At 41.7% G+C, this 24,660-nt stretch overlaps 1 protein-coding gene across 1 annotated transcript in view; it reads right to left on the bottom strand.

Annotated features, from left to right (window-relative positions):
• Window positions 1–23,136, bottom strand: part of SCGN (secretagogin, EF-hand calcium binding protein) — a 57,221-nt gene extending 34,085 nt beyond the window's left edge. The window contains exons 1-3 of the mRNA XM_069960144.1: window positions 23,011–23,136; window positions 22,400–22,467; window positions 2,694–2,786 (exon numbers count right to left, since the gene is read on the bottom strand). Coding sequence (XP_069816245.1) covers window positions 2,694–2,786; window positions 22,400–22,467; window positions 23,011–23,080 — 231 coding nt within the window. The 5' untranslated portion in view covers window positions 23,081–23,136. The remainder of the gene's footprint in view (window positions 1–2,693; window positions 2,787–22,399; window positions 22,468–23,010) is intronic.
• Window positions 23,137–24,660: the final 1,524 nt, after the last annotated feature.

Here is a 24,660-nt window from a genome sequence, read left to right on the forward strand (position 1 = left end):
TAACCTGACAGTTCGGCGCTCGCTTGCTCTCCACATCACCTCGTGTAACACTGGCTTTAAGCTCTGGACAGCTAATAATCATGAACATTATTTGCAGCCAGCATTATCAAAAGACAGGCATCTTTTGGCACTAAAATGAAGGACTCCATTTTTCCTGTTGTGGGAACAAAGCCTTAAAGTGTTTGTTGTATAAATCTGCCATACTTATCTGATCCCATCATTTAAAAAAAAAAATTAATTGTTAGTCTCACTGCAATTGGTCCACCTGTACAGATGGACCATTTGCAGTGACTGGGACGAGTAATGAGATGTCCCTGGCTGGATGATGTGAGCTCTCGTCACTTGATGACATCACTTAGACTTAACTTATTGCCCTACATGTACGTGTGTTTGTGCTTGCGGGCCTAAAACCCAGACGTACATGTATGTGAATTTGCGGGAAGAGGTTAAACCAGCCCCCACTCAGCAGGGGCATCTCCAGTAGGTTAAGGGCCTTTACACAGGCTGATTATTGTGCAAAAATTCATTAAATCATTTGCATTTAAGCGATAATCTTCTGGTGCAAACGTTGCAATGATCATATGACGAATGAAAATTTGTTTGTAGGTGTTGATTGCATCTTTTGAGTTGACCTTAAAATCATCATTAATTGTTCTCAAGTTTTTTTTGTGTAAACACTCATTGGTCACAGTATATACATATGAACACAATTACAATAATTCAAAGGATATATATGAACACAATTACAATGATATTTAAGATTACGATCGCATTAATGACTTTTCATAGCAATTTTTCTTCTCGTCTAAACTCCTATCTTTTAAAAGAAAAATCATTGCTTGCCGTTTACTAAACGAGCCCTAAGGTATTTATCTGTATGTGTAAAAGGACCCTTAGATGTACAAGTTGGTTCTAATTTGGTTATCTTTCTGTTCCCATGTGTGTGTGTAAAGCCATGCAGTGGGTCATCAGTAGCGGATGGTTGTCTATATAGGGGCATCCTGTTTCTGTCCAGCCATGTGTCCACCCTAAACCCAGCCATGAGCCTACTGTACATCCACTTGTGGAAGAAACTTACATACAAGGAATGTGGGCAATATCTTATATACAGACATGCTGACCGTCATGACAATGAAAAATAGATTTGTATTCAGCGTGTATCTACACTATCTCTATAACACTAGGGGAAGCTGGAGGCTACGAGAATATTGTCCTTTAATGTAAGTTTATAGTCTAATATAGGCAAACACCAGGCTCAGATGGCTCAAGCTATATAAATAAAATGCTATGCTTGTATAATTCATTCATTCATTCTCTAAAAAGGATCTGCTTGGTCATGACGATGTGGTGGCTCTAGGAAAGGATGAGAGTAATGGTGAATGTATCTGGAAGGAGATAATGATGTAAATAGTGTTACAATTAGATTAGTTAGACAGAACACATTACATTCTGTGGACCCAGGCCTAGGGTTTATGAGTTGTTAGGAACCAAAGGGGACATTTACTATTGAGTCTAAAACGTGCAATTTTTTTTACAGAGTATTTGTTGTTTTTTTTACCCAGTTGAATAGGACTAATTTACCAAACTTTTCAGAAATCTGTGAATAGAATATTCACAAAAAATTGCGCAAACAAATTCACCTGGTACTAACCAGATGTAGGGCTGGACCAGTTTAAAAAGTTGCAAATTATAAATTGGGCTCAAATTCAGTATTATGCAATTTTTGTGGTGAATTCTCAAAACAGGCTGATTAAAAAAAAGTTGCATCTTAAAAATATTTGCCCGTCGAATACTGGTTCATGAATAGAACTTAGACCCAAAAATGGTTGAAAAATCAAATTAGTAGGTGCAACCCTCCCCCCCCTCCCCCAAATGTTATATGTACAGAATAAGCTTCCACTTATAACAGAAAGCTTGTTTGAGGGAGAAAAAAATATATATACAGTATTTTCCGGCGTATAAGATGACTGTTTAACCCCGAAAAATGTTCTCAGAAGTCGGGGGTCGTCTTATACGCCGGGTATGGTCTCCCCATACAGTGTGTGTGTGTGTGTGTGTGTGTGTGTGTGGCTCAAAATTGGCCGCATCACCACCGTATGGGGCGACCACTGTAAAAAAAAAAAAAAAACAGTTAACTCACCTGGGGGCCCGTTCCTGGCCTCTGCACGTCTTCTGTCCCGTTCCTGGCACAGGCAGTGTAATGTACACTGACTCTGCCGGGGATTCCTGAAGCTCTCCTGAGCAGCAGAGCATCTCATCGGAGAAGCTCGGCTGCCGGGAGAGCTTCGGAAGAATGACAGAGGCTTCGGGCACTTCCGGAGCCTCCCGAAGCCTCTGTCATTCTTCTAAAACTCTCCGGGCAGCCGAGCGTCTCCAATGAGATGCTCGGCTGCTAGGGAGAGCTTCGGTGTACGTCACACTGGAATGGGACAGGAGGTGCACGAAGGCCAGGAACGGGCCCCAGGTGAGTTTACATTTTCTGGCATATAAGGCAAATCCCTCACAATGTTCTTAAAAGTCGGGGGTCGTCTTAGGCGCCCAGTCGCCTTATACGTTGGAAAATACGGTGTTTATATATATACATTTCTTACAGATAATGGTTTACTTTATTCATGTACTTGTACGCTGACAAATATATTCTCTTTTTCTATTCATAGGAATATTTGAGGAATGCAGCGCTCTTACTCACTTACCTCCTGTATCTGTAGGCGTCCATCTGAAGTGACATCATATGCAGACATGAATCGGTCCTTCACCCTCTGGACTTTCTCTGTGGTTATTGCATTCTAGAATGCATCAAACACATTATTATCCTAATGGGTTTACAAGTTTCCATTTCCTGGTATGAAGCTTTTCTCTTACCAATGTTTGACATGTAGTCTTTTAATATTGGATTTCTGTGGCTCTTGTAATCAATATCTATATATAAACCTGATAAAGTAGTTTTCAACTAACATATGGAAACCAGATCACTATTTTAGAATATTTCCTCCATCAACTGTAACACTTCTGATTTTATATAATACTGCAAAGGTTTAAAGTAATATTGTATTAGGGCTTTTTGCATACAAGGTTTTACTATGCTTATTGGTAAAAAAAAAAAAAAATTCTGTTCCCCTACCCCTTACCATTGATTGCGCACCTCCTAAAACTAGAACTGGAAGTGGTGGGAGACTGAGGTTGTAAGAGAAATAATGTCCTCCATCTGCCACTTCACCCATGAACTCTAAAACTTTACATTCATCCATTTGTGGCTTTTCTTTGTATTCCTGCACTCAGCACCAAGGATAACACACAGACACTCCATGCTCACAAAGGTTATCACAAATAGGAACAGAAAGAGGAGGCTACTCGAAATTTCAGAATGACGCACATTCTATAGAGAAACCTGGAGAAGAGAGAATGGTGAGAAGGTTGCTTTGAGCTTCATTCTAGTACAACTATATTTTATATAATTCAATTGTGACAACCTTATTGGGGCTTTAATGACTTTTTCTTTCATCACCTCCCACTGGGGAAGACAATACTGCAAAAGCAAAGAAAATCCTAAAAATTATGACATATATGACAACATGAATTACCTTTAAAAAATATATTACTCATAGATTATAAGTTTTTGTAAGAAGGGCCCTTACTCTATTGATTTTAATTGTTCTTTACGTTATTGTTCTGTAATGCCTGATTTTGTTCTTCTATGTACTCTATGTATTAAAAAGTTCTGTGGACTATGTTGACTGTATGTAAAGACTATTACTATTACAAATGAACCCCTTCCTCCTATTACATATTTTGTGCCTTAATGACCAGGCAATTTTCTTTCTTTTTCCTTCATCTCCTTCCAAAAGCTGTAAGTTTTTTTTTCAATTTTTCTGTCAACTTAGCTATATGAGGGCTTGTTTATGGCAGGACACATACATTGGGGTTCAAATATCTTATTGGTTAAAGGGAATCTGTCAGTAGGTTTATGCTGCCTTAAAGAGACTCTGTTCCCACAATCTGACCCCCCCCAAACCACTTGTACCTTTGGATAGCTGCTTTTAATCCAATATCTGTCCTGGGGTCCGTTCGGCAGGTGATGTAGTTATTGTACTAAAAAACAACTTTTAAACTTGCAGCCCCGTGCCCAACGGGAGTATCTGTGCCCTAACCTTGCACCGCCTCTCCGTCCCTCCTCCACACCCTTTTCATCATTAGGAATGCCACTGGAACATTTTCTCCATGCTGAACATTGCACAGGTGCCTTAACGATCCAGCCCATGTGTCGTGGTAACACAGCTGATGAATAGGAGACAATCTGCCTAGAGCATTCCTAATGATGAGGAGGGTGGGGAGGAGGGATGAAGGGGTGGTGCAAAGTTAGGGCACAGATACTCCTGTTTGGCAAGGGGCTGAAATTTTTAAAGTTGTTTTTTAGGACAATACCTGCATCACCTGCCAAACGGACCCCAGGATAGATCTTGGATTAAAAGCAGCTACCTGAAGGTACAAGTGGTTTGGCGGTCAGATTGTGGGTACAGAGTCGCTTTAAAAATGAAGACAACATAAACAAGTTACAAATGCTGAGTAGAACAATGTATAACTTACATAATTTTGTTCAGCCTTTCTCCTAATATGCAGGAGAATAGGATTCTTGACACACCCCTCCCCCGCCCTCCAGCTGCTGATTGACAGCTGACTGCCTATACACAGCATGGATAGATAAGTGACAATCAGTGGGTGGAGTTTTCTGCTTCTCATGAATATTTAGGACTACTGAGCTTATGCACATAATGGAGAGGACTACTTATTGTCCACGTTATTCAGGAAGATATTTGTGAATTAGCTACACAGAACAATGTAAGTGATACACCTTTCTTTTCAGTTTCTTTGTCCCTAGTTTATGTTACCCTTAGATATGACAGCATAAATCTCCTGACAGAGTCTCTTTAACTTTTATTAATTAATCCCACTGTTATTGGGATTAGAAAAAGCACCACTTCTGGTCCCAGGTAGTGGAGAGTATTGTAATTTAAAAAGAAACAAAACAAGAAAATATTACTTTACTGAAAAAGTAGTCAATTCTTGGAACAAACTTCCAGCAGATCTGGTAGATAAATATAAAATAACTGAATTTAACCCCTAGACGACCTAGGATGTATGGGTACTCCCTGGCCTCCTGACACCAGATGACCCTGGGCGTACCCGTATGTCCTGAGTTGTTTATGTGCTATGAAGCATGCTCCAGAGCAGAGCGCGCTTCATAGCAGGTGGGACCGGCTACAGTCTGTAGCAGGGCCTTCAACGTTAATGACAGGCTGCAGTGATCATGCTGCAGCCTGTCATTAACCCCTTAAACACCACGATGGCTGCATTTAATTGTAAGTGACAGAAATAGCTTCTGTCACTTCATGATTGGGACCCCTGCAGTGTAATTCTGCGGGGGTCCCGATCAATGTGTCGGACACTGCCGGAGGTGTCTTACCTTCCTCCGTGCGGTCTGATCGGCACTCTGCTCATTGAGTCTGCCACAGGCAGGCTCAATGAGCAGAGCGCCTATTACACTGATCAATGTTGTTCCTATGGCATAGAAATGATCAGTGTTTGCAATCTAAGTATTGCATGTAAAAGTCCCCCAGGGGAACTTATTAAAGTGTGTAAAAAAAAAATAGGTAAAAATGTTTTTAAAAAATACCCCAAAGCCCCTCCTTCAATAAAAGTTAAAACCACCCCCCAATCCCATTATATAAATAAAACATGTAAAAATAAATAAATAAACCTGTTATATACCGTAGCGTGCATATCTCCATCCCGTACAGTCAACGGCGTAAACGAAAAGTGGGGAAAAAGCGCCAGAATTGCTCATTTTTTGTTATATTATACATTTAAAAAAATTAATAAAAAGTGGTCAAAACGTCCGAGCTACACAAATATGGTATTACTAAAAACTAGAGATCATGGCACAAAAAATGACACCCCATACTGTACATGTATGTGAAAAACCTAAACCGTTATAGGAGTCACAATAGGGCCATTTTATTAATACTTAATTGCAAAAAAAAAAAAGGATTTCATAAACAAATATATATATATCATTAGAGAATCTGTGTAAACCTGCATATGGTTGTGTTCGGACTGACCTATAGAATAATGGTATGATGTCACTTAAACCGTATAGTGCATTAAGTAGACACAGGAACCCCCCAAACGTTACCATATTGCATTCTTTTTTTTACGATTTCACCAATTTACACTACCGTTCAAAAGTTTGGGGTCACCCAAACAATTTTGTGTTTTCCATGAAAAGTCACACTTATTCACCACCATACGTTGTGAAATGAATAGAAAATAGAGTCAAGACATTGACAAGGTTAGAATTAATGATTTGTATTTGAAATAACATTGTTTTTACATCAAACTTTGCAGTCGTCAAAGAATCCACCTTTTGCAGCAATTACAGCATTGCACACCTTTGGCATTCTAGCTATTAGTCTGTTGAGGTAAGCTGGAGAAATTGCACCCCACGCTTCTAGAAGCAGCTCCCACAAGTTGGATTGGTTGGATGAGCACTTCTGGCGTACCATATGGTCAAGCTGCTCCCACAACAGCTCAATGGGGTTCAGATCTGGTGACTGCTCCGGCCACTCCATTACCGATAGAATACCAGCTGCCTGCTTCTGCTGTAAATAGTTCTTGCACAATTTGGAGGTGTGTTTAGGGTCATTGTCCTGTTGTAGGATGAAATTGGCTCCAATCAAGCGCTGTCCACTGGGTATGGCATGGCGTTGCAAAATTGAGTGATAGCCTTCCTTATTCAGAATCCCTTTTACCCTGTACAAATCTCCCACCTTACCAGCACCAAAGCAACCCCAGACCATCACATTACCTCCACCATGCTTAACAGATGGCGTCAGGCATTCTTCCAGCATCTTTTAATTTGTTCTGCGTCTCACAAACGTTCTTCTTTGTGATCCAAACACCTCAAACTTGGATTCATCCGTCCACAACACTTTTTTCCAGTCTTCCTCTGTCCAATGTCTGTGTTCTTTTGCCCATCTTAATCTTTTTCTTTTATTGGCCAGTCTCAGATATGGCTTTTTCTTTGCCATTCTGCCCTGAAGCCCAAAATCCCACAGCCGCCTCTTCACTGTAGATGTTGACACTGGTGTTTTGCGGGTACTATTTAATGAAGATGCCAGTTGGGGACCTGTGAGGCGTCTGTTTCTCAAACTAGAGACTCTAATGTGCTTATCTTCTTGCTTAGTTGTGTAACGCGGCCTCCCACTTCTTTTTCTACTCTGGTTAGAGCCTGTTTGTGCTGTCCTCTGAAGGGAATAGTACACACCGTTGTAGGAAATCTTCAATTTCTTAGCAGTTTCTCACATGGAATAGCCTTCATTTCTAAGAACAAGAATAGATTGTCGAGTTTCAGATGAAAGTTCTCTTTTTCTGGCCATTTTGAGCGTTTAATTGACCCCACAAATATGATGCTCCAGAAACTCAATCTGCTCAAAGGAAGGTCAGTTTTGTAGCTTCTGTAACGAGCCACACTGTTTTCAGATGTGTGAACATGATTGCACAAGTGTTTTCTAATCATCAATTAGCCTTCTGAGCCAATGAGCAAACACATTGTACCATTAGAACACTGGAGTGATAGTTGCTGGAAATGGGCCTCTATACACCTATGTAGATATTGCACCAAAAACCAGCCATTTGCAGCTAGAATAGTCATTTTCCACATTAGCAATGTATAGAGTGTATTTATTTAAAGTTAGGACTAGTTTAAAGTTATCTTCATTGAAAAGTACATTGCTTTTCCATAAAAAATAAGGACATTTCAATGTGACCCCAAACTTTTGAACGGTAGTGTATATCTTTATAAATAATATTTACATACATAATACATGTTATGGTAGAATGAAATACACCATTACAAAGTACACCTGTTCTTTCTGCATGACCCTGAAGAAACAGCTAGAGGCGGAAGAAACAAAATGCAAAAAATTGGCATGGTCCTTTGTGCTGACATGGTTCCCAGAACCATAGTATAGAGCTATTGGTGCAGCCACGGCACGTACCAGTACTTTAATTCTGCCACGTGAGGACGGGAGAGAGGGGGCAACTAGTCATCTGGGCAGAGAGCTCCCCGTGACTAGTCACTGCTTTCTGCCTACCGGCATGCTGTGTAGGGATGGTTAACAGGCAGAGAGGCCTGTTAGAAACTAGATGGACTTTTTTGCTGACAATCCTCTATGTTTCTAGTTCCAGAATGGAACATTGAGAAGTGTTGTTCTAAGGCAATGTACATGACCTGCTTGAAGATGTTTCTCCACTCTTGGTGGTTAGAGAAAGAGCCTGGCATTACCTTATCCAGTCCATTTGATAGAACTGTCAGGATGTGTTCCAATAACCAGACCTATCATGAAAGCTGTTGTGCTGTCATAATGCGCTGCTGTTAGTGACACTTATTTCACAATAAGAAGCAATGAATCTCAGTTAACCGAATGAGTCAAAGACATTCAGCCAGAAAACAGAATATTTACTTAGTAATCTGACAGTTCTGTCTCCATGTGATTCCCCCATGAACAAGTTTATAGTGTAGGGACGTTGATAACTGTATTAGATTTCTTTCTGAATTCGCTATACACCCCTTATATTTCCTATAAAGGCAAACCAAATTATTTCATACAATATACAAGTTAATATGTTGGTAAGGTCTTATAAAGTTCATTATTTTTTTTAAATATAGCTTTCAACTGATTAGTAGGATCGAGGTTTCAATTTTTTCTTATTGTCTTTTTCATCAGTCAGGAAATTTTAGTTATTTTTTGTGTCAATTTCTTTTGTGTCATTTCAATGGTATATCTTTTAAATGGCTATTACTGTAGGAGTATTAGAAGTAGAAAATGTATTTTAAAATCGAAAAATGCCAGAAATTTCTACATTAGCATCTTCTTCTCTCATTTGATTCTCACCTAATTTCAGTAGTCAGTTTCAGGATAGATATAGATAAAGATATATGTCCCCCCCATCTCTATTGTCAGAAATAGAAGAGCAGTAAGGGTAAACCTTACCTAAGCCTCACCCCTCAGTCCCTAACAACTGAAAACAGAAGAGATGAGGAGGACAATATTGTCTGTTTCAAGTACTTTGTATTTCTTACCACATCCAAGCGTCTGATACTATGCGTATGGTGGAAATATATATCCTTATAAAATAGAAAAGACTGGGAAAAAGGCAAAGGTTGTAGAATAATGTTGCGTTCCTGCATTAACAAAGATGTAAGATGTTTGAGATGAAACGTACTACATGCATGGCTTTGTGCTATTTTGATAGATGTATTTATTCAAACATTAGGTAGGTGTCTACCGGAAAATACTGTCCATTAATGTCACCCTATATAGTCCAGGATCAATGTGCAGACTGCTATAAATCAAATAAATCTTCAAGGTCCAAGCTCATAGCTGACAGATGTCAAACCTTAAAACAGTCTCTTGGTTACATCGCTCAGACCTAAAGATAGCTCTGACCTTCAGTATCAATTAGACTGTTGCTGTTCTGCTGTACACTAGACAAATAAGAGCTGGAATCTGGTAGGTTGCTATGTGCAATATTTGGCTTTTTCTATGTATATGAATCAATCAAAAGTGCTTTTGTGCTACACCTCCATAGCATTGCAGTGGTCTCTAATTATCTGTATTACTTGTGACAAGATGTCATGTTACACTGCTTTCTTTGGTTATTACAGATGGTTGCGAGGTTCTATGCAGTCAGTTGTTTAGAGTAAAAAAAATATATAATATATATATATATACATATACAAAGTGGGGCCTTGGATTACGAGCATAATTCGTTCCGGGACCGTGCTTGTAATCCAAATTCACTCTTTAACCAAAGCAAATTTTCCCATAAGAAATCATAGAAATGCAGACAAGTATATATATATATATATATATATATAATATTAATTTCCAACAGCACAAATATCCCGATTTGAAAGTGAGAGCTTAATCGATTTACTTATATACAAAATGAATTTCATTCACTGTTTCATGTTAGTATGAAGTATGTTATATGTGTATGTCACATCTTCTTCATAAGTCACCTACATTACACTGTAGTGTACCTAATTCTGCATCCACTAATACTGTAGGACAAAAATGCCCCTATAAAGCTTTCCATCTATGTACTGAAAAACACATCCTAAAATATCCAGACCTGATATGTAGTGGTTATTAAATAAGTGATGTTACATTATCTTAAGGAATTCCATTTCAAGTAGCTAATTGTTGTTAATGTTTGTAAATATTAACTCCTGGCCCATGATTTAACCATAACCAGTTTTCAGTGTGTACCCACAAAGAAGGAATTTGTAAATGCAGCCAATGGCATATAGACGTGACATCACACAATTTTTATAGCAATTTACATAGACGTGAATTGTATAGCCAGTTACAACTGTCAAAAATTTTCAATACAGGGAAGGAGACATCCCTTTCCCGACATAATAGATACCATGTCAGGGGACTTGATAATGAGTTATCATTCAATGAATACAATAGAGTACTTGAATGACAGTTAGAAACATTAGTCGATGCAAGATTTAGGGTCGTACAGGAACTTTTTGGGCACAGAGTCTAAGCATGTCTTGGCTGAGCATGCTCTATTGACTCTTACAACTTTGGGCATGGAGTCTAAGGGGCTGAACATGTTCAGTTGACTCCTACTACTTTGTATACTGAATGATCTCATGTAGCAATGCTGCTAGAAACACAGTGCATACCAGTGATCAGGATCAAACTGGGACCAAAATTCCGTCCTAGCATTGGAGAGTACAAAGATTGCTTGCTGTCGGGTTTATGTAAAACAAGATTATTTTTTTTATACAAGTTTTGTCTAGACTGTCCCTTTCCTTTGGGTGACCCCTTAATGTTCTGGAGATGGGGGAGGCCATTGTCTCCATTAGAATGGACTCCCCTGTGATGCTGAGGCAGTTTAGACTCCACTACTAGAAGGCCTAGCGGGATGGTGATTTCCCTGAACCTAGTCCCAGAGTGGCCTTAGCACCCCATGGGCAAGCTGTGTATATTCCAGTAAGTTTTAGCGTTACATGTTGCAACAATGTTGTTAGCAGTTGCAGAAGGTTTATATTTTTTGTTTTTATTATTTTATTCTTTTAACATACAGCATACTTATAAGAAAACACTGCAAGCCCCGAAGTTCTCCCCCCAACAGTATCCCACCAATAAATGATTAAATAAGTAACCATATCTTATACCACCTGACCTTATATATTCTCAATATATTATCTATTGGGAGGGGGCATCTATCTTTAAGGGATTTTTATGCAAACTGGGGACTGGGGCAGGCCCAGACTGGGAAGGCTGCCAACTTCCACATTAGGAAGCTACCTGGGCTGGGTGCCTGGTGGGTCTGCACAAGGGGGCTGGGAAGGGCGTAGTCTGGGAAAGTCATTGGGAGGATCCATGTTAGGGGTTGGAAAGGCCCTGGGCTGGACAGGCATTGTGTGGGTCCACATTGGCGGGTTGGGACTGGCCTGAGCTGTGCAAAGTTCCAGAAGATTCCACTTTAAGGGTCTGGGGCATGCCTGAACTTGGAAGGGTGCTGGGTGGGTCCATGTTAAGGGTGCATGGGTGGGCCTGGGCTGGAAAGGGAACCAAGAAAGTCCAAGTTAAGGGGCTGGGACAGGCTTGGGCTGGAAAGGGCGCTGGGAGGGTCTGATATAGAGGGCTGCGGCAGGCTTGGGGTAGGAAGGGTGCTGGGTGGCTCCATGTGAGGGGGTTGTGGCGAACCTGGGCAGGGTAGGGAAAACAGAAGGTTTCAAATTTGGGGGCCCTCAGCAGCCCTGGGCTGGATAGGGCACTGTGAGGGTCTGTGTTGGGGGCTGGCTGGGCTTGGGCCTTGGTGGGTTTTAGTGAAAGAAAGGTAAATTAAGGGTTGGCATAAGTAATTGTGTTAGGGTTTAGGGTTTCGTTCTTGGTTCCTTCACCTTGACGTGGTGAGGGAGCTTGCATGCCCTGGTGATCCACTGATCTAAGCTGGTAGGAGTAATACTCCTGGTGGGGCCAGACAGGTCAATGGGGAGAGGCCAAACTAAGCAAGGCACCCGGAAGAAAGGGCTGGTATCCTTCTTCTGTACCCTGCTAAACAGACAAGTGTAGTTGTGGAACATCAGCCACTGCGGTCAGAAGACAAGCAATATGTTAGTGAAGTGCTTTCGGCTGACTAAATTAATACAGACGTATGTCATGTGGCTTCATATCATGTGAAGATGCTTTGCCGTAAAGAAGTTGTAGAGAATACACAGATGGTTGGAAAGTTTTTCCTGGGTGATAGAATCATGACTGGATAGTGCCTCAATGATTTCTATAAGACCAATAACTTGTTTTGCTGCAACAATGTCTTGTATACCTGGATTCCACCAAATCAATTACAAATGTGCAAGACAGAAGAGCTAAGAAAGACCAAGCCAACTTATAGTAGACCTAAGTATGACGTCAACCAGTACTGGATTGGGACTAAAATGCAGCCCTGGCATTGGAAAAGCCTGATTATATGGCTTATACCGCTTACTGCTCGCTGTCTGGTTTATGTTAAACATGTTTAATGTTTTTTTTTTACTAAATATTTGGGTTTTCCTGGCAAAATAGACTACTGAGCTATCCATATAATAGGTCATCAGCCACTAATCATCTCCTGTTTACTTAAATTGGAGCTAAGCTGCAGTTACAGGTTGCACTGCTACACATCCCATTCACTGTATAGTGCAGCTGATCAGTGGGGAGGCCGGATATCCACTTTAATGCTTTTTCTTTTTCCAAAATGCAGCATGCATGAGCCACTAACATATTCAGCATGCATCCCCCCTCATAGGCTTATCAATAGCATATTAAAGCCTACAATACACCATACCTACAGCAGGCTGCCTTTGGAAAAACACCATAGACCCAACAAATGTATTACAAAAAGTGATAGCATATTGCTGAGAAATATTTAACCCACTAGAAATATAATTCACACTATATACAGGCTAATCACTCACGCAAACATACTATCAAACAGTAGACATACTCCATATACACAATGGATAAATCCTGCATGTGTCACTCACATAACGCCTGTACCACTAACATACCCACTACATACTGCAGGTGCTACTAACATACCTGTCACATACCACATGTGATGTGCTACTAACATACTATTCATGCTACTCACACATACAGAAACTTGGCACACACAGCTCAAAACATGTACAATGTACAAACATGTATATATACAATGCATACACACTTCATATGTATACTGCACATATACAATGCATACACACATCATATGTATACTGCACATATACAATACATATAAACATCATACAGAGATATACACACATGCGTGTTACATTCATAGGTTATACTAACAAACACAAATCCCAAACACATACACAAATACAAACACATACACTTGTCTCATGAAAGAACTAGGGGATCTACATATTGTTTGAAGCCAGAAGCTCCTGGTTTTGTCTTCATTTCCACTCCACCTGCACTGTGCAGCCTGTTGACCCCTCTCCAGCACTGTGCAGCCTGTGGACCCCTCCCCAGCACTGTGCAGCCTGTGGACCCCTCCCCAGCACTGTGCAGCCTGTGGACCCCTCCCCAGCACTGTGCAGCCTGTGGACCCCTCCCCAGCACTGTGCAGCCTGTGGACCCCTCCCCAGCACTGTGCAGCCTGTGGACCCCTCCCCAGCACTGTGCAGCCTGTGGACCCCTCCCCAGCACTGTGCAGCCTGTGGACCCCTCCCCAGCACTGTGCAGCCTGTGGACCCCTCCCCAGCACTGTGCAGCCTGTGGACCCCTCCCCAGCACTGTGCAGCCTGTGGACCCCTCCCCAGCACTGTGCAGCCTGTGGACCCCTCCCCAGCACTGTGCAGCCTGTAGACCCCTCTCCAGCACTGTGCAGCCTGTGGACCCCTCCCCAGCACTGTGCAGCCTGTGGACCCCTCCCCAGCACTGTGCAGCCTGTGGACCCCTCCCCAGCACTGTGCAGCCTGTGGACCCCTCCCCAGCACTGTGCAGCCTGTGGACCCCTCTCCAGCACTGTGCAGCCTGTGGACCCCTCCCCAGCACTGTGCAGCCTGTGGACCCCTCCCCAGCACTGTGCAGCCTGTGGACCCCTCCCCAGCACTGTGCAGCCTGTGGACCCCTCCCCAGCACTGTGCAGCCTGTGGACCCCTCCCCAGCACTGTGCAGCCTGTGGACCCCTCCCCAGCACTGTGCAGCCTGTGGACCCCTCCCCAGCACTGTGCAGCCTGTAGACCCCTCTCCAGCACTGTGCAGCCTGTGGACCCCTCCCCAGCACTGTGCAGCCTGTGGACCCCTCCCCAGCACTGTGCAGCCTGTGGACCCCTCCCCAGCACTGTGCAGCCTGTGGACCCCTCCCCAGCACTGTGCAGCCTGTGGACCCCTCCCCAGCACTGTGCAGCCTGTGGACCCCTCCCCAGCACTGTGCAGAGTGGACCCCTCCCCAGCACTGTGCAGCCTGTGGACCCCTCCCCAGCACTGTGCAGCCTGTGGACCCCTCCCCAGCACTGTGCAGCCTGTGGACCCCTCCCCAGCACTGTGCAGCCTGTGGACCCCTCCCCAGAACTGTGCAGCCTGTGGACCCGTCCCCAGCACTGTGCAGCCTTTAGACCCCTCTCCAGCACTGTGCAGCCTGTGGACCCCTCCCCAGCACTGTGCAGCCTGTGGACCCCTCCCCAGCACTGTGCAGCCTGTGGACCCCTCCCCAGCACTGTGCAGCCTGTGGACCCCTCCCCAGCACTGTGCAGCCTGTGGACCCCTCCCCAGCACTGTGCAGCCTGTGGACCCCTCCCCAGCACTGTGCAGCCTGTAGACCCCTCTCCAGCACTGTGCAGCCTGTGGACCCCTCCCCAGAACTGTGCAGCCTGTGGACCCCTCCCCAGCACTGTGCAGCCTGTGGACCCCTCCCCAGAACTTTGCCACCTGTGGACCCCTCCCCAGCACTGTGCAGCCTGTGGACCCCTCCCCAGCACTGTGCAGCCTGTGGACCCCTCCCCAGCACTGTGCAGCCTGTGGACCCCTCCCCAGCACTGTGCAGCCTGTAGACCCCTCTCCAGCACTGTGCAGCATGTGGACCCCTCCCCAGAACTGTGCAGCCTGTGGACCCCTCCCCAGCACTGTGCAGCCTGTGGACCCCTCCCCAGCACTGTGCAGCCTGTGGACCCCTCCCTAGCACTGTGCAGCCTGTGGACCCCTCCCCAGCACTGTGCAGCCTGTGGACCCCTCCCCAGCACTGTGCAGCCTGTGGACCCCTTCCCAGCACTGTGCAGCCTGTGGACCCCTCCCCAGCACTGTGCAGCCTGTGGACCCCTCCCCAGAACTGTTCAGCCTGTGGACCCGTCCCCAGCACTGTGCAGCCTGTGAACTCTTCTCCTTCCTCCTCCTCCTTCTCTGTGACTGCTGGGCTGTTACAGACACAGTAAGCTGCCAGAGAGGAGGGGAAGGGGTGCCAATTGTATAGCACACTTCATCTTGCTGCCTGTTATCTCAGGGCACTGTACATATATATTAAGTAGAGACAACAGGCAGGTAGATATATTATACAGGGCTGCACAGTTAGTTAGTATAAGGGCCTAGCTAACCCCCTGCACAGTACTTTCTGCCTTCAATAACCAGTGATATACCAGGATGTGAAGGGCAGGGGGTGTTGTTCAGGGGAAGAGGATACCGGCTCACCTAGCACTGCAACCCCTCTGCCCGAACTGCCAGATTCCCAGTCCGGCCCTGCTAGTGACATATGTACAATCAGCACTAAGCTACTGTATGTGTATATGTTATAAGTAGAGATGAGCGAATTGCTCATCTAAAGAAAGCGAAGTGCTTCATTTGATCTGCGATTCGCTCATCAAGCCACTGGCCTTTCGGTACTCTGCTCCCTGTCACTCCTCCCAGGATGCAAGGAAAAGTTGGATCCAATCCTTAGAAACTTCTACTAGTTTCCCAGGATTGGATCCAGCTTAATCCCAGCACCTGGGGTGGAGTAGGAGGGAGCAAAGCAGCGCTGAAAGGCCTTCGCTTCGTTTAGATGAGCGATTCACTCATCTCTGTTTATAAGAATAACACTAACAGCAGACAGCATTGTGATTTTTGTCCGCTGATACTGTACTGCTATTGCAAGTATTGGACAAGTTGAAAGTGCTGAAATCTATATATATGTAAGAGTATTATGTATATGAGAGTATTAGCTATTTGGAATGCAATTACCTGAGAGCGTGCTCATTTTTAATTATACTGTTATAATCACTAGATATTCTGGTTTGATATTTTAAACAAGAATAATAAAAGGGAGAATTAAAAAAAATAGGTGGGTAACTTTACAAGAGGGGGATTGTTGCCCTGTGGGCATTAGCGATTGTGGCTTGTTATCCAACACTCCCTCTATGGGTGATAAAGGAAAAAAAAATATTGTATCCTGTTTTTAGGGTAGCTTCAAACATACCGGATCTGCAGTGGATTTCATGCTACAATTTGCAGTGAAATCTGCTGTGGATCCAGATATAGTGAAGTTCTATGGGGTCCCATACCCACAGCGGAATTTTCAGTCCGCTGCAGATATGTGACCTGGCCCCTTTAACCCCCGGCCACCCACAGCCTGCTGCAAAATCGCAGCATGAAATCCACTGCAGAGTATTTCATTTAAATAACTGAACACAGCATCAAATCTGCACCATAAAATCTGCTGCGGATCTGCTGCAGATCTGCTGCGGATCCTGTAGGTGTGAACGCACCCTAAAAAGGTATTTTTAGCTAACAAACTTATGCTTAGTCATTCTCCTAACCTGCTTTCACTTCCTGCACCTCTACAGTCAATGGCTGTTCTGACCAGCAATGCTGTGCTCCTCTGATCTGTACTATGATGTGCTCTGTTAGGCTCTGCTATTCCAAGTCTCATCCTGAAAGATGCCACCAATGATAACACAGAGAGGTGGTTGGGAACCTAGACAACAGCGGCAAGACAGAGCTTAACAGGTAAACAAAACCAATTACAAAGTGTAACTTTTAATGACCTAGATATTATGATGAGAATACCCCTTTAACTATTTTCTGGCTCATAATAGCTAGTAAAGTATGGTCTATGGTAAATACAACTAAGAGGTTAATATTTGCTTACAAGTAATGCATGTCCGTTTGCAGCATCTAACAATACACTATTATCAGAAACAGAAACATGGCCTTGAGTGTATGATTCATTATCTCAACCTATTACGAGACACAAGTGCATTATATATAGTGCTTATAAAGCTTAGATCACTGTAACAGTTTGCAGATAAGGTTTCATTGGAAGGTGAAAATGTCTACATACTTGCCTGTTGCATACAAAACTAGGTGCACTTTGCTTCAAATGTTAGGAAGACATATGAAAGCCTATGTAAATATTTAGTGAATTAAACAAGGGCTACATGTGCTTATGACTTTTTAAAGTGACACAATTCTTTGTGATACATTTAAAGTGTCACTGTCGTTATAACTTTCAAAATCTAAATCAACTGTAGATGTGATATAAGTTACATATTAGTTATCATGGAGAACACGGCACTTCCTGTTTTTTGACTCTTTTTTTTCTCAAAAAAACAGGAAAAAGTCAGAAAACAGGAAGTCCTGTGTATCCCAGGCCATCTGAGTGCTCACAGAGAGAAGGCAGTCATGTAATTGATGGACACATTGAGCCGTGACTCTCTGTACTGGCCGGAATTGCTGTGTTTAGTCTGTCTTTTTCAACCAGCACAAGTCAGAAAATCTGCTTTAAGGAGACTGGACCTGGATTTCTGGTGAGTACAGCTTTGTTTTACAGCATGATAACAACAACAAAAATAATGAATGTATATTGCAAACTTGCTTTATATCACATTTACTATTGATTTAGATTTTGAAAGTTATAACGACAGTGACACTAAGTCTTTAATAGTAATATGTATTTATATACAGTATTGCTATTCAGTAATAAAAAGCACTAAAAAGGTTACTAAAACTGGTGTTATTTTTGGCTAAAATGTGTTTGGTCAGTGCTCACTGCGAGTCAACCCCCTGACTTCTATGCTTAATTTGGAAAAATGTGGAGAGAGCAGAAATAGTGTAAGAATCTCTGGCTACAGATTTTAATGCCAATGCATATCAAACAGTTAATTCTGTTTGCAGTTGTTTTTTTTGTACACATTAGAATCAAGGTTGTCATTAGAGATGAGCGAACCGGTTCGCCCAGTATGGGATCCGGTTTGGATTTTTCCAAAAGTCCGAGTCCGGTCGGATTCGGATTTTTTAAACTCCGCTCGGAATTTTTTTTTTCTTGCTTTCTAAAATGGCAGCCGCAATTTAGATCCATAGGAGATAGCAGTAGTCTGCTGCCGACTCTATTATTATGTGGAGCGACTCCCAGCAGACCATCACTAGTGGCATCATTCTCTTTCAACATGTTAAAAGACAATGATCAGCTGACATCCTGCAAGTTGGCTGATTGTTGCCATTTAAAATGACCTATTCAACCAATCGATTATCAGCCGATAATCCCTTGTCGTGGTCTCCTCCTGTGCTCCTGCTCACAGGCGTAAACCATGATACATATCTGCACCTGCTGGAAGCAGGTGTATATTTGTTGCGTTGAGCACAGGGCCTGCTGGGCTTGCTTAGAGGTGTGCACCTCTTTGTAAATCCAGCCAGGAAAAGGGATGGGGCCTAATTTAAGAACGGCATACAATTATGCTAGTTTTGAAAAATGCCCCCCTTTAAATTAAACCACACATATTTATTTTAGCCAGCAATAAGGGTCAAAATGATGTTCTCATATGTCATAGATGCACAAGGATAATAGTGGTAAATTCTGTGCTTTCAGACCACTACTGAATTTTATGGACAGCTACAAAGCACTCAACTCCCTTGACACAGCAGAGAGATTTCTGTTCGGCTGGTTTCACGTTGTGATTTTGCAGTCCGTTTAACGTATCCATTTTAAATGGTTACTTTTAACATACACAAAAATGTGGTGAACCATGTTTTTGTGTACGCTAAAAAAAAGAAAAAAAAACATCTGTTTTGATCCTTTTTTTTTTTAGAATAGAAGTCAATGCAAAAACGGATCCAAACGGATTGCACACAGTTGCATCAGTTTTTTTTTCCATAAAATGTATACGTTAAAACGGACTGCAAAAACACAGTATGGCCCTAACTAAAAGTCATATCTAAGTTTTGATGCAAATTATCATTGATTTGAAAATTTCTGTATAACTTTTAGCACCTGACTACTTTTATTGTTTCCATGTAATTTAATCAATGTGTAAAATGATTAGGTTTTATAATGTTTATTTGCTGTTATATTATATTCCGGGTCAGCTGCATTTCTGACTTAATTAGACAATAGGAAAACATTCTTATCTGAATGTGTTTGCCTACTCACCAGAGATGATGGGTCAGATCACACCACCTTATGTTGTTTCAAGCAGCATATCTGTTTTGCTTTTTCCATTTTCTGGAAAACGTGGTCATAAATTGCAGACACATTTGAGAGTTAGAGAACATTATGTACTAAATAATAATTGTCTAATCATCTAGGTTGTCCTTATTTGTGCTGGTACAGAACAAGCTGTACATTGTTAGATCTTTGCACTTTGCATGGATCATGAATATGCAAAAGAAGAAATGCTGAACATGATTTCATGCAGACAGATGTGCCAAAAATATTGGGACTGTTGCATTTCTGAAGGGAACATAAGTACATTCACTGTTTATTTTATAGTCAAGTTTAAAGGATGTAAACTGTGAACCAATGCAGAATATGACATAATAAAGTAACATAATAAGGTAATGCACAGAATAGATCTTACACTGTAAGCTCTTATGTGTTGAGGCCTCTACTTTTGATGTATTGTTTGTTTATTAATTTAATTACTTATTTGTTTTATTGACCCATGAATTATAACACCATCAGAAAAATCACAGTGGCAGTACAAGGAAGAAGTTTAACAAATTCCACCAACTTCTTCCCTGTACTGCCACTGGGATCAACACCGAGGATCCACCCTGGAGAATCAGAAGATGGTAGGCCGCATCCCCCGCTGATCCAGAGCACATACAAGAGTCGTGCCTAACTGTGTACAAGCCACTCAGGTGAGCGTGCATTTGCACACACATGTATGTTCTTCCAGAGTATGTTTTGATCTGAACATGCAGCACTGTTTCTGTTTTTTCCTCTTTGCATATACACCATCAGAAAAATGTTTATTCTAAAAAAAAAAAAAAGACTATTATGTATTTATTTATTTATTATTCGTCTATGGATCTATGACTAAAAATCAGCAATATCTGTAGAGTCAAATGTCTCTCAGCAGGTGAATATATAGGAGTTGCTGGATGGAGCAGAGATTACTAGGTTACTTAATATAAACCAGCAGTCCATTGTCTTTATTAACAAAATATCCTCTAATTAAGTTAATTGTAAGTTTCCATATCCTGTTACATTATATGTTTGAATCCCTCTTTTCTTACAATTTTATATGGTTGTTTCCACCTGCTGTTATCTGGTGGGTTTTTTGGAAGCCTCCAAGATAGATAATTATAGGACTTGAAGTGCTGTAAAAGGGGATGGAGACATGCTTGGTTTCCTTCATTGTCCCTTTGTGTATCACAGTGTCTTGGCGAGAGGAAAAATGGATGTGTCACCAAGGATCTGTATGTGCTTCTGCATTACTTTACTCTATATACAATTATTCTTGGCACAAAAGTTATTTTGTTTGTATACCGCTATGGTGGACTGTGATAAATTTCACATTCCCAGTTAACCCTGCAGATGAAGTCTTAACGTACTGTTAATATATAATTTTCAGGGAGTTGCACCCCTTTTGTGATGCTATTCAGAACTATTGAACAAGACATAATATTTAACCTAAAATATATTACATTTGGCATATGCCATGTTTTCCACTTTTATGGACCAATTCTTGACGTCATATTTGAATTTGTCTAGTGATAAAAACACATGTAACACACTTAGGTTCACCATATTTTAGGATCAAACTGTCCAGAGCTGAAGTTAAAGGGGTTGGCCACTTTATAGTAAAATAGGTCAGTACAAAGTATTAGTAAGTGTACTCATTGTATATACCGATAGCAGCTCCCTGTGTACCTCATAGAGCTAAAATCAGACTCCTCTCCTCCAGGCTGTGGTGCCCTGCTCTGTTTTGTTTCAGTCCATAAAATGGCCGACATGGAGGAGCATGTGACCATGCGACCATGCCCTGTCCCCTGTGTCCTCCATAGACATATACAGGCTCAGTGGCGGACACTGGGGGCTGGGGCTTGGTCACATGCTCCTCCATGTCAGCAATCTTATGGACCAAAACACCACAGAGCAGGACAGCCCAGCCTGGAGGATGGGAGTCTGATATTAGATCTATGAGGTACATATGGAGCTGCTGTCAGTATATACAGTGAGTACACTTACTAATACTGTACACTGAGCAATTTTACTATAAAGTGGCCAACCCCTTTAAGTTTGCTTTTATGGGATCCTTGTTTTTTTTATTCAGTTTAAGCCACATGTTACCATTGACAAAGATGTGAGAGCTACTTATCAAAAATATTGGCAAGAAAACCCCAAAACTTTTTAGGCTTGTCTACTCTTGTGTTTCCCATGTTTCTGTAATTATGGAGCAATGTGATACAAGGTACAAGCCCTATGTAGCTTAAACATTCTATTATTGTGAACTGAGGTGTTTTACATAGCTTTAAACATCAAAAACATATAGATTTGGCAGCTAACTAAATACACATAAGTATTATAATGCGTATATATATATATATATATATATATATATATATATATATATATATATAGTGTATAATTATTCGCCTTCTTGTATGTATAAAGTTTTTTGAAAACATAATAAAAAAAATTGAAAACAAAAACAAAAACTCTCCAGCATATAATATAATACAGGTCAAGAATAAGGAATGCCCAGGCAGATAGTTTTCTGCTTTATTGACTTATATGAAGTCTTGATCATGCCAGAGATGCACTTTGCTATTCTAGGCACTGATACTATATGTTAGACTTATTTGGATGAAGGGATGCACACACAGGGATGGATAAAACCCATTCATTCAGACATTAAACCAAGCACATTTTACTTGCCAGATTTCTTATACTTTGCTACCCTACTATGTACATAATACTTGGGTTCATGTATAGACATGGAAGAAGGTGAGCACATATAACAGAATATCAGCTGATTATAGAATGCATAATGACACAGAAATAGTGTATATGTATAGAATATAATGATATAAGGTGAAGGAATATCAAAATTATTTTCATTATCATCATCTTTACTTACTGTGCCCAATTTCTTCAGAAGATGGCAAAAGAAGTCATCAAGTTCTTTACCCTCAATATAGCCATTATCTGAATGTAAAGATAATATATTTCATTACCAGAGGTGCACGTCATGACATCATCTGTAAGGCGCTAAGATCTAATGAGCTCTTTTATATAGAAAACAAAAGTAATGTAAAACTCACATACATGACATTACTAATAGCTGTTGTTCAGTTGCTGTATAAAGTCATCAAGGCTGTTACAGGTCAGGATTTGAGGGTCACACAAGGTCTGGCATTTAGCTAATAGTTCCCAGTAGCCTAAAGCCTTTTCCTCAATAAAATTAATCTGAAAGCCATTTCCTTGTAAATGGAACACACATGACTTTGGCAAAATAATCCGATTACTGATGTGATATCCTTAGTCTGCAAAATGCCAAAATTACTAAAATAAACCCAGAGAAATCAACCTGTCTGTCTGTATGTTCTATCTGAGACTAATTGATGTATTATATATCTTTAATAAAAAAAAAATATATATATATATAGTATGTAAATCTACTTTCCTATATCTGTGTCATACACTTACATCCGGCACTTAATGTTATTTGTAATGGTCCTGTCCTCTTACCATCGGAGTCAAAACGCTGCCAAATCTCCAGAAATTCTGCCGCATCCAGCTTCAGGAAACCACTGTCCATGGTTCTGAATAAGAGTCAGCGCAGAAAGTAGCAGTCAGTGTACAGAGGTAGCTGAACCTTCTCTCTGCGCTTTAGCTCTCAGCTCTATTTATAGTTCCACCCTATCTCCTCCCTTATAACTTGTTGCTCTGCTTGCAGGAGGCAGCCTTGTAGCTGCAGCATATGCTGAAGGGTAAAGTCCAACAAGCTTTATCATGAATCCTGTTGTTTGCCAATGGCCCGCAGCACTGCCATATGGCTAATATTACAGACACTCTGCATAGATCAGGTACATTAAGCATCACTTTTAGGGCCCTATTAGATGAAGACGAAACTGTCTGTTTACTACAGATGCAAGGTTTGACATTGCTCTACTTCTACCAATCACAGGATAATACTTGAGGATTCCTTTAATGTTTATCCCTTATCATGACAACTGTCACCTCAATGGTACTATACATTTGTGTTACTGATAATAGGTTTTATTCCATGTACATTCTGACTACTGATTTGTTCTGAGGTCGTACTATGTTCTCATCATGTCTGTCTATGCCCCTTTACAAGTACCCTATAATCTTATTGGACCGATGCTCTGATCCTCAAGGTTCCGGAGAGGCAGAGGCATCTGTCAATAAAACCACTGCTCAGCTGCAGCGATCAAGGCCAGTAGTGAGCAGTGTAACTCCTGCCTTGCCAGGAGGCTGAAAAAAAATGAGTAAAAGAACCAGACCAGCACAAGTATTACTAGCTGAGAGAAGTTGGTGATAATGCACCAAGGCTGCACAAAGGAAAGTCAATCTGTCAAGAGGAAGTTTCTGAATTTAGCCCAAGGAGACCAAATTTTTGTGAGGGTGCTATGGCATCTCAGCTCCAAAAAAGATAGCTCCTCTAGGCAATAAAGCTGGTCAATATTCTGGATCCAGAGCTGCTCTAGATGGGGCATTACAAGCTTCCAAGAGGCTGCAATAAGACGTTTAGCTGCAGCTAGCAACGGTCTAACCAGCCGCTGAGTGGTTAGAGGGAGGTTAGGGGGTAGGAGCTGAAAAAGTCTCAAATGCACGGCAGAGGGAGACCAGTAATTCCATGGATACAAGAAGAGATACTACTCCAAAAATTGGAAATCCCCCAGCAGTGCCACCACATACTGTATGGATATAGGAACCCAAGGACACACCACATCTCCAGCAGGCATCCGCATATTCAGGGTTGAATTAGTGAAATTTAGAGGGAGTGAGATACCAGCAGGAGAGGACTTTGTATCCATTTTGCTGCAGCCTAATGCATATAGAGGTGAGTTTAGGGGCAGTAAAATTGATTTAATCATAGGCTCTGTAAAGGTGACCCCAAGGTCCTTTTCCCAGGCCTGTAAAAAGGTGCATGAGGTTGCACTTTTGGAGGGGGTTTCTTCCAGGAGGTGCTTATAAAAAATAGAAAGAAGCTTCTTAGGGGGCTTTACTTGTAGAATTAATTTCACAAACCAAGTGGACTGGGATGGTTCTGTAAGGAGCTTACTAAAGGGTTACAGTAAGTTAAGCAATCTAGTATAATTGAGAAAGTCAGGTTTTGGCAATTGGTGATCTGGCACACCTCTTTGTGTGTTG

This window comes from Dendropsophus ebraccatus, chromosome 2 (assembly GCF_027789765.1).
Source record: "Dendropsophus ebraccatus isolate aDenEbr1 chromosome 2, aDenEbr1.pat, whole genome shotgun sequence".
Taxonomy (NCBI): Eukaryota; Metazoa; Chordata; class Amphibia; order Anura; family Hylidae; genus Dendropsophus; species Dendropsophus ebraccatus.